Below are 11,690 nucleotides of genomic sequence, written 5' to 3'. Positions count from 1 at the left end.
TTGCTGCGGGACTCTCTGGTTGATGTAATTTATGCTATCTCCTTTGCTAGCATGAGAAGGAGCATCCTGAAGCCAAACGCTCTTCATGCAGAGTGCTCCTGTGGGAGGCTGTGAGCCAGCACTGACTGAGCTGCCCCTTTTTTATTTTTTCTCCTCCCCGTCAAGATCTCTCTGCACACAATCCAATAACCATACACATTAAAAACAATGGTCATTCTCTGCAGCCGTAAAGGATAATTAAAGATACCAAACATAGTAGCTGTCAGCTGCACAGGAAGTTGAAATGGATGCCTGTGGTTGTTCATTACACCAAAGTCCAGCTTAAGTGATGATTCAGAATGCTCTGTGCAGTTTTGCTTACATGTCATGAGTGAAATCCATCAGGACTCTATAGGCAGTTTGGGCTTTTAATAGCAGTGAACACTTCACACTAGTTTTTGGAGCATGAAGAGATTTGATGTTGACAGAACATGTTTATGTGTGGTTGCAGGACTGTAATCCATTTCTATGACAACAGAGAAGGCTTTGGCTGGGGAAATGAAGACTGTGATGGAGGGTGACGCCAGGAGAACCAATCAGGTGGGAGCACAGCTGTAGATCATTTTATTCAAGCCTCTCAATCACTCAGGGGCCTTCCGGCTTTCTCGTTGATATGCAAGGCAGTGAGCCCATCCTGCCCGTGCCACTAACTTAACATCTTAGAGCAGCGGCTCACACGACATGCATTTGATGACTGCCTCATATGATCAAATAATTTAAGTCTTTTTTTAAGGGCAAGACTAAAAATTCAAACAGTTAAATAAAAGACAAAATGCAAATTTTAAGCTCACTCACTGAGAGATAGGATTCTCCCTCTCCCAGGTTCCAGAGGACCAGGGGGATATGGACGATAACTCAGAGAAGACCCCCAGCAAAGCCTCCAAATCCCCCCAGAAAAGCTCCAAGCGGCCCAAGACTGTCCCTGTCAAAGTCACCCTACTTGACGGCTCTGACTATGAAACCGCAGTTGAGGTATGCTACTTAATTTTTATTACTGAGAAGAAAATGATACATCAGGGGGAGAAAAACCAAGCAAATCAAATTAAAAAGAAGCCTAAATGGTAAAAATCTTTCTTTACTCAGCTTTGGTTGGTGTATCAATAGAAGCAAAACAATAATTTAGTAATGAACAAAAACACGGTGGAAAAAAATCAAGACGCACATGAAGCATCTCACTTACAAATCTACTGGAATGTATCACACTCCTGTTACTTCATTTCTGCCATTTTTGCTTATTGGTGATTATCACAAATGAAAATGCTCCCACCCTCCTCTCTACTCTAAATTCTTTCTATTTTACTTAAGTCCAGAGTACTTTACTTTGATGGGCTATTTACTGCTACATATGACCTTGCTGTTGCGGTGCTCTCAGGTATTATTTGATAGGTACAAAGTTATTATCTTTTAAACTCATCTTTTCACCTTCACAGTGAAAGACACTGCTTCCTTCCTAAACTCTTAAGTATGTGTTTCACCAGCAGTAATTCTTCAAAATATGCAGAAAACGGATCAGAAAAACGCCATTTTAAAAGGTTGCTTTGCAGCGCCGTTGACATGCAGTGTGGCTGTTTTGCCGTGCTTGAAAACACACGTGCATGCGTGATTTTTGCTGTGCAAATTATATTTTTATATATATTTAAAAAGCTAGTGTTGAAAAAGAGCTCTTGACTCAGCAGACCACACTACGTTACACCTCCATAGGATTTAGTCTCCCTTGGTAATACGTGCTACTGAGTCAGGAAATGCAGCACTGTTGCTATTCTCGCTGAGAGAAGGAGGAGACGGATGGATGGAGGTGAGACAAGCTCCGCATTGTGGGGGACAAGGCTTCCGTAAATCGTGACTCAGTAGCCTTATGTGTTGGTAAATAGATGATTCTAACTCAGTGGATCCCCATCTATTTGAATTTCACATGCTTGTCATGATCAAGTGTTGCAGAAAATTAATCTGCTCGCTGACTAAACTGACTTCTGAAGGGTGTCAGAGGAGGTGTTTTACACCAGCGGGAAACCCTGGGCAGGAATCACAAAGCTGTTTGGAGCCCCACTGGCACCTGCTGCTGATCGAGTGTGTTGCGGCTGGGAACGAGGTTCCTGTCACCCTCAGTCATGTCAACTGCATTCCTTTTAAAGCTTACTGCCTCCCACCTGACCTCACATATTTTACTTAAGAGAGCCAACGAGCAGAGAAATCTGTCAGAAATCCCGGTGTGGCACACACACACATAGATTTAACTCCAGCTTAACCCGTCCATCTTTCCTTCTGTCTTAGTTACGTGCATGCATACGCACACACACACATTTCTTCAGGTCATCTGGGCTGTGACACTAGAGGTAGTGGGCTTTGACAGGAAATCCATGCAGGTGACAAATGAGCGCTCTTATGTTTGACCGGGGAGAAAATGGAATGGGAGAAGGAAAGAGGAGGAGGAAAAGATGAAGAGTGGGGTGGGAAGTGTATAAAAAAGATGGAGAGGAGATAGATACTGAGGGTGCTGGTTGTATTGTTATATGGATAGGAGTGTGTGTATCTGTGTGTTAGCAGTGCATAAAAGGCAAACAGGGACAGAATGATGAATGCTGGGAGACTTCTTCTGTAATTAGAGTCACGATGTCCACCAAGCAAACCGACCGTGATAATAAAAAATAAAAAAAACAGAGAAATAAAAGGGAAGCAATTTTAACTTCCTATTCATAGTGATGTTGACTAAGCTCAGTTATATAGTTCTGCTTTAACCAAAGCTGTACTATTAAAGCAAGAACTCCACCACCCGCTTATAACACTTCACTGCCTTCAAGATCTCAAAGCCATCTCAAACAGCTAGGTTTTGGAATAAAAATCCAGTTTTACTCAGATTTTAACCACTTAAAATTCCGCTATACAGAATACTCTCTGCTGTTCCAACCCAACAAATACTGTTAATTTTCACGGTCAACTGCATGAGATTGTGAGTTTGAAAAGCTGCTCAGGGATTGCTTTCCTGTACTCGGTGCAGTCTCTGCTGACATTTCAAGAGCTCATGCTGCTCAGATTTGCCTTGTTTTTGCATTATCTGAATGACTGCAATATTTTTAAAAAGTCTTCCATTCAATTATCCCATACTTCCACTGTAGAAATGTAGTTCTTGTTCACATTAGCAAAACTAAACTCTCATCCAAATCACTTCAATTCAATTCAATTTTTTATAACGCCAAATCACAACAACAGTAGCCTCAAGGCTGCCTGTATCATAAGGTAAAGACCATACAATAACACAAAGAAAACACAAAACCCCCCAACATAATATGACCTCCTATGAGCAAGTGCTTTGGTCTCAGGGAGGGGTGGCCGGTTGGGGGTGAACCAGACGTTTCTAACTTCAGAAACGTCTGGTATAAACTGTACACCTATAGTTCAGAGTTTTCGGAAAAGAGCAACTCCAAAAAGAACCATCAGCTCATGAATGTGAGGTTCATGTGGTTGACTCGGTCAAACCAAATAAAATATTCATGACAGTAGGATCAAGCTCTGCCCCCTTTAGGAAAGCTGAAAGCTCATCTGCAGTGTATTCTCCATCGTTTCTTCTAACATGCAGCATGACACAGCCCCTCACTTGCTCTTCTAGACAGGTTGGAGTGAACTGTGGGTGGATGTCACCCACATCCACCTTTTCTCTTACCACACTCTGCATTATTAACTAATTCAGTAACAGTAAATGATGAGTAACCTTTCAGAGCTTCAAAGATATCACAGCAGCAAGAACCAAAACAAAATTGGACTTTACTTTGGTTCTTGCTCAGGTAATTTATGCAGCTGCACAGCAGCCTTGCTTAGAAGTATGAGCAGTAGTGCAGGAACAGTCATTTTAGAGATGGGTAGACTTTACAGCACACAGGAGGCTCTGGAAGTGATCGTGCACTATGAGTGTGAAGATGGCACCTCATCCTCTTCTGAGGACTCTGAGGCTGACATCGAGGAGGCTTCAGAGGTAGAAACTTTGGATGGTATTTACAGGCTAAAAAAGGAATCAGTTCAAATCTGCAGGGTGCTGCAATGTTAAGGCAGTGTGACTTTTGCATGGTTAGAAAGAGAAGTGCTGACAGCACCATGTGGGAAACCTATATGCAAAGACCACAGTCTGTCCATTTGCACCTTCTCCTGTATCTCAGCTGGAGACCCTCTTCTTTAAAAGGGGTATAATCTAAAAACTATAATTAATAGTTGCTATTTATATTTCCGGCTGAAGTAGTCTTAAACAACTGTGTGATTTAACCTCCTACGACCTGGCATCCACATATGTGGACATCACATTGTGGGTTGTCTAGACCACAATACTAAATTTTGCTCTGCAAAGGCCTGATATCTTCTTCTCAGAAACTACATCAGGTAAAAAGATAATTCTTTGTTCTTACATTCAGGTCCCAATCAGCCCAAATAGCAAAGAGAAATTAAAAATGCATGCCATGAAAAAATTCAAGTCTCAGCAGGTTAAAGTGGGAAAAAATATTACTATATAATACTTTTAAAGTATTGTGAGAAGGTGGCATTTTTGGGAGGTAGGACCTCAAATATCAATTTTTGAAAAAAAAAAAAATCTGACACTGTACAAAAAATAAAAATGCATGAAAATTAATGTTGCTGACAATCACTGACCCATCTGAGGGCCTAATAAAAATAACAATTAAAGTTAAAAAATAATTACTATATAATATTTTGTATATTTTGGCAGTAAGGTTGAGGGTGAATTGTGGAAATTCACTTTGCATGTTTGAAAGTTCTCACATGTGATATTTGTTCAAATAAGCTGTTATATTCACAAACAAGAATTGTGTACATGTGTTTGTTACAACAAAATGTTACATGCTGAATTAGGTTACATAACTGCTGGCAGCGTGATGGTGCAGCAGATACACTGTTTCCTCACAAAGAGAAGATCCTGGGTTCGAGGCTGGTTAAAGACTTTTCTGTATGTAAGCAAAAAAAAAATCTTGCTTGTGTTCTCTCTGTGCCTGCATTGGTTCACTCCGAGTACTCCGGTTTCTTTGCCTTCCTGCCAAAGACAAACATGTTATGTTAACTGATGATGGTAAAATAGATAGATATGCACAAGTGGCCTGTTTAGGATGGACTCGACCTATGACATCTGGAATAATCTCCAGCCTCCCCCCAAACTGAAATTGGATAAGTGGAAGGAAATGGATGAATAATATTTAATTGTGCTCTTTGCTTCCCAGTTCAGCCGTATAGATTCCTTGGTGATTGTTAGAGCAATTTCAGTGCGATATAATGTGGGGGGACCACAGAATGCAGTAAGAGAAAGTTGGCGAGTGATGTTTTCACTGAAGTGCTCTATAAGGGTGCATAACCAGAGAACTGGAAATGATTATCTGTATTCGTGATGGAGCTGAAAAAATGTCTGAATCCTGTCTTTAGCAGTTTTTGTTCATACCTTGTGGGGGAGAAAAGAGAAGTCTGTGTCACACATGTGTGACTTTGTAGTAACCCGCAGTGTTTTACCACTTGCTTGAACTTGAAAGACTTTCAAATACTTTCAATCTATATTATTTTGTTGCACTCACTCCACCCTCCTTCCAGGATCTTAAGGTGCAAAAATTACTTTTTATAATATTTGGCACTTTTCAAACAGTTTTATAATCTTGGCTGTGCGGCACGAAAACACTTCCACTGGAATAGTTGGAAAAATGAGCATCCAAATGGGAAAATTCATGCGAATGCCCACTCAAGTAAGAAAAACAAGATTAGAAAACTCTGAGAAGTGAGTCATACAGAAAAACATGGCAGATGGAAGGGAGTAGTTAGTTGATAGTAGGAAAATATTGATTAATGGTGCACATACTGCACAAATCATTTTTTTGCTAACATGATATTAAGTTGTAACTTTTAGCTAATGCCCACACAAAGTGTTTAGTTATTACTGTAGATTTGCTAGTGGTTATAACGTGGAAACAGCCGACAACCCAAGCAGTAAAATACAACACTAATCAAAACCTGAGAATCTATGATGCCTTGCATCGGCTGTTAGTACTATTAGCCACACAGCAACCACGCTATTTATCAGAAAATTTGGACTGATTGGATACACTGACTGGCGTTAGCTGAGGTGAAACCTAGTTATTTAGTCACTTGTGTTAGCCTCTACCCATCAGTCGCCCATCAATTGCATAATGCACAATATATAGTTAAGAGCTGGTGTCTGTTTGTAAAGCTCTACAAAGGAAATTTAGCACAGAGCATGTAGCCCCATGGCAATGACACCATGCTTAAGCAGAATGCTGACTGGGTAAAAAGTTGTGTGGAAAATAAAAGGGAATGACAGTGAAGTGTACCATCAAGAGAAGGAAGCATGGAAAATACATAAAAGTTTTTTTTATTTTATTTTTTTTTATGTTTCCCTGTGAAACCGTGACTGGAGTAGACACGTTCCTTACTTTCAACACTCAGTTTCACTTCAGCTCACAGAAGTTTCACCTGATTAGAAGACTATTCCACATATGGGGAACGCATGGTCCACATATTTTCACCACTGCCCACTAATGATAGCACACAGCTACAACAAAAGCTCTCTGCAGCACCTATGGACTACCAGCGCACTGCCATGCTGCTCGCTTAACATTAAGTATACACTTTAAATGACTGTGTTATAAAAACTTTGTTTTACATGACAAATAAAAAAGCTATAGTAACATGTTTTTCCTGTGAGGCTGTTACATTAACTTCTCTTTTACTGTTCTGCCAGTTGATTTCATGACCTTTGTTGGCACAAATTTTGCACTACAATACTGAAAATCACATTAATAGAGCATCTATTTGCCATTTCTTAGAACCACACATAATTTTAAATGTCATTTTATGCTAATAAATGGTAGCGGTGTTTTACTGGAAAAGTCTATTCTTCTTAAGACAGAAAACAAACAGAGCGTTGTAAAAATCAGTAGCGATAGCTGAAGCTATACCAACTCTGGCCACATCTTTACCATTTCCCTTCAGCTTTTTGATTCCACAGTTCAATGGATTTTCTTTCTCCTTGCCAGCCATTAACCCATTCACCCAAACATGTTGCTCTTCGTGCTGTTTGCATGGGTGAAGCAATCAGCAAAGGGGATCTCTAGGATTAAGCTAAATGGCTGCTAACACAGAAAGGCCACAGAACTAGCTACAGAGATGTGATTGGATCCAATTGGAACGACAACAAAATCTCATCAAGAGCATCTGAATTGATCGCCATGCTTGGGGGGACCACCTGAGGTGTCGCAATTTCATTTTGTTGGGAAATCAAATATATGCACTAGCCGCCGCCCCTCTATCCCCCCCCCCAAAAAAATAAATAAATAAATCTCACTGACAGCACCCTCTGCCTGTTAATCAGTGTAACGGTCTTTTGCATTTGATGTTTTGTTAAGGAAGAAATCCATACGAAGGAAATTCAAAGGCAAGAAACAGAAATAGCACAAAGACAAAAGGCTCTTGAAGCTAAGCGCAGAGAAGTAGAGCGACTTGAGACTGTAAAAAAGCTGAATGCAGCAAAGGCTCGACAGCGGGTGTATGAACAAAGTGAATGTTCAGATGAAGAAATATACAACCTACTTCACCACAGATCTGACAAGAAAAGTGAAGTCAAGTCTGAAAACAATGACCAGCATATGAAACGGTGTTCCTCGCCACAAAATGTGACACCGCAACGAGAAGTGAGCACAGAATATCTGGTCAAAGCATTTGCAGTGTTTCTTAATGCAAGTCGTCTTCCGGTACCAGAGCCAACAATATTCAGCGGCGACCCTATCAGATATAATGATTGGAAAATTTCCTTTCAGACTCTGATCGACAGGAAAAATATACCAGTTGAAGAGAAGACTTATTACCTGAGGAAATGTATAAGTGGACCTGCAAGGAAGGCAATAGAAGGCTACTTCCCGCTTGGCACAGAGTCTGCATACTATACAGTTCTCGAAGAGAGGTATGGCAATCCCTTCCTCATAGCAAAGGCCTTCAGAGACAAACTTGACGCATGGCCTAAGACAAGCTCTAAAGGCAGTATGGAACTTCAAGCATTTGCTGACTTCCTTTGCTGCTGTAAGACAGCCATGTCACAAATGACGGGGCTTGAAGTGCTCAATGACTGCAATGAAAACCAAAAAATGCTTGCAAAACTTCCAGATTGGCTGACTTCAAGGTGGAACAGAAAGGTTACAGAAGTGCAAGAAGAGACTCACACCTTTCCAAGCTTCAGCCAATTTGTAGATTTCATCTCACGGGAAGCCATAATTGCCTGTAATCCCATAAATTCTCTCTTTGCTCTGAAGCCAAGTGAAACTGAAGGGGCAAAAACAACAAGGAACAGAGGCAATGGAGCAAAGGTGCTAGCAACTAACTCAAATGAAAGGACTGTTAGTGCTAGTTGCATGTACTGTGAAAGGTCGGGTCACAGCCTACTTAAGTGTAGAAGGTTCATAAATGTGAGCATTGTTGAGAGACTAAAGTTTGCTCAAGACAAGAAGTTGTGTTTTGGCTGTCTGAACTCTGGTCATCGCTCCAAGGATTGTGAAAGCAGAGAAACCTGTGACACATGTAATAAAAGACATCCAACATGTCTTCATGACAATCGCACTAAGGAAGAGAAAACAAGGCAAGGCAAGGCAAGGCAAGTTTATTTGTATAGCACAATTCAACAACAAGGTGATTCAAAGTGCTTTACAGAGACATTAGAAACAAGAACAAATAAAAAGCATGATTTAAAATTGATTAAAACAAGCAAATAAACTAACTAACTAATTAACAAACAAACAAACAAACAAACAAACAAACAACAGTATATAAAATCAAAACAGATAAAATCAGAACAGTAGATAAAATCAGTAGTTAAATGTAAGTTTTGAAATTTAAGCTTAAAGTGTGGATTTGGTGCTTTATTCAAATGCAGCTGAGAACAGGTGAGTCTTCAACCTGGATTTAAATAAACTGAGTGTTTCAGCTGATCTGAGGCTTTCTGGGAGTTTGTTCCAGATATAAGGAGCATAAAAGCTGAATGCAGCTTCTCCGTGTCTGGTTCTGACTCTGGGAACTGATAAAAGACCGGATCCAGATGACCTGAGGGATCTGGATGGTTCATACTGGGTCAGGAGGTCATTGATGTATTTTGGTCCTAAACCATTCAGAGCTTTATAGGCCAGCATCAGAACTTTAAAGTCTATCCTCTGACGGACAGGCAGCCAGTGTAAGGACCTCAGAGCTGGACTGATGTGGTCCACTTTTTTGGTCTTAGTGAGGACTCGAGCAGCAGAGTTCTGAATGAGCTGTAGTTGTCTGACTGATTTTTTAGGTAGACCTGTAAAGATGCTGTTACAGTAATCAAGCCTACTAAAGATGAATGCATGGACTAGTTTTTCCAGGTCCTGTTGAGACATCAGATCTTTTATCCTTGATATATTCTTGAGGTGATAGTAAGCTGACTTTGTTATTGTCTTAATGTGTTTTTCTAAGTTTAGGTCTGCATCCATCACTACACCCAAATTTCTCGCCTGGTTTGTGGTTTTTAGATTGAAGTTCTCTGGTGACCTGTAATCGTTTTTCTTTGGCGCCAAAGACTATTACCTCAGTTTTGTTTTTGTTTAGCTGGAGAAAATTGTGGCACAACCAGTCATTGATTTCCTCAATGCATTTACCAAGAGCCTGTACAGGGCCTCGGTCTCCTGGTGACATTGTGATATATATTTGTGTGTCATCTGCATAGCTGTGATAGTTTATTTTGTTGTTGTTTATAATCTGTGCCAGTGGGAGCATGTAGATGTTAAACAAGGAGAAATCAAACCAAGAACAGTGACAGGACAAGACAAACGAACTCGGATGTCTCACAAGACAACAGTGTCACACCAACAACAAGTGAAGCAACTTCTAACAGAGTCACGCAGAATGTCGACGACACTCACACATCTTCCATTATTCCAGTACGGGTGTCAATCAAAGGTGAGCCAGAGCATGAAATTCTTGTGTACGCGCTCCTTGATACACAGAGCGATACAACCTTTATTCTTGAAGAAACGGCACAAGCTCTGCATATCAAAGGTGAATCGACTCAGCTAAAGCTCACTACCATGTCTTCAAGAAACACAGTTGTGGCCTGTCGCAAGCTCGCAGGTCTACAAGTCAGAGGGTTCTACTCAAATAAGACCATTTCCCTACCAGTAACATATTCCAGAGACTTTATTCCCGCAAACTGAGATCACATTCCATCGCCTACAACAGCTAAGGTATGGCCTCATCTTGAATGCATTGCAAGTGAGATCGCTCCACTACAAAGCTGTGATGTTGGTCTGCTGATTGGGTACAACTGCCCCCAAGCACTTGTTCCTTGTGAGGTTGTGTCTGGAAGGGAAAACCAGCCGTCCGCCCAAAGAACTGATCTGGGATGGTGTATTGTGGGTTATGGCAACCCATGTTTCGATTATGGAGATGCCTTCGGAATAAGTCACCAAGTCATTGTGAAGCAAGTGGTGCCTGACATTCAGCCTTCTTCAAACCTCACTAACAAGGTTCACTATGTCTACAGAACTTAAATAAAGGAAATGATCTCTCCCACAGAGGTCCTAAAGATGTTGGAGTCTGATTTTGTTGAGAAAGCACCAGAAGACACAAAGGTCTCTCAAGAAGATCTCAAATTTCTAACAAAGATGAAGACCGGCATTAGGCTCAAGGAGGATGGTCATTTTGAAATGCCACTCCCATTCAAGAGTTAAAGGCTGAACCTGCCGAACAACAAGGCATGTGCTATTCATCGCCTCAAATGTTTAGAAAAAAGGCTCAAGAGTAACAAGCAGTACTACATGGACTATAAGAAATTCATGGATGAGATCCTAGCCCATGGAGATCCTGAAAAAGTCCCAGAGCAAGATATTGACAAGACACCAGTTTGGTACATCCCACACCATGGTGTGTATCATCCACAAAAACCCGGAATGATTCGTGTTGTCTTTGATGCCTCTGCCAGGTTCCAAGGCACTTCACTAAATGACCATCTCCTGACTGGTCCAGAGCTAACAAACACCTTGCTCGGAGTCTTGTGTCGCTTCCGAAGCGGCCCAGTGGCTTTCATGTGTGACATCGAACGCATGTTCCACCAATTTCATGTGCATGCTTGCGACCAAGATTACCTACGGTTCTTGTGGTGGGAGAACGGTGACCTTGAAACTCCATTCACTGTCTACAGGATGAAGGTACACCTATTTGGAGCAGCATCTTCTCCAGGTTGCGCCAACTATGGCCTCAAGCATCTTGCAGCTGAAGGGGAAGGAAGTTTTGATGAAGAAACCATCAAGCTCATCAAAACCAACTTCTATGTTGATGACGGACTAGCAAGTGTTGACACTGAAGATCAGGCAATACAGCTGGTTAATGAAGCACGCAAACTCTGCAGCATGGGCAAACTTTGGTTGCACAAGTTCATCTCAAACAGCACCCAAGTTCTAGCTTCGCTTCCGAAGGAAGAATGCGCTGCAGCTCCCAAAGATCTAGATGTGGCACTCTGTGAAGTACATATGGAAAGAGCACTTGGTGTACAATGGTGTGTGGCATCAGATCAATTTCAGTTCAGAGTAGTTGTTAAGGAAAAACCACTCACCAGAAGAGGAGTATTGGCCACAGTCGCCTCTGTGTTCGAT

The 11,690-nt window shown here is 41.2% G+C and overlaps 1 protein-coding gene across 1 annotated transcript in view; it reads left to right on the top strand.

Moving 5' to 3' along the window:
* The first annotated feature begins 507 nt into the window (after positions 1-507).
* Positions 508-11,690, top strand: part of LOC146610422 (band 4.1-like protein 1) — a 32,465-nt gene continuing 21,282 nt past the window's right edge. The window contains exons 1-2 of the mRNA XM_085344979.1: positions 508-579; positions 862-1,011. Coding sequence (XP_085201105.1) covers positions 508-579; positions 862-1,011 — 222 coding nt within the window. The remainder of the gene's footprint in view (positions 580-861; positions 1,012-11,690) is intronic.

This window comes from Diplotaxodon limnothrissa, linkage group LG20 (genome assembly GCF_057381915.1).
Source record: "Diplotaxodon limnothrissa isolate DT_005_m linkage group LG20, D_limnothrissa_male_GT1.1, whole genome shotgun sequence".
Classification (NCBI taxonomy): domain Eukaryota; kingdom Metazoa; phylum Chordata; class Actinopteri; order Cichliformes; family Cichlidae; genus Diplotaxodon; species Diplotaxodon limnothrissa.
Note: the sequence above shows the minus strand (reverse complement) of the source record. Positions and strands in the feature narration are given on the sequence as shown.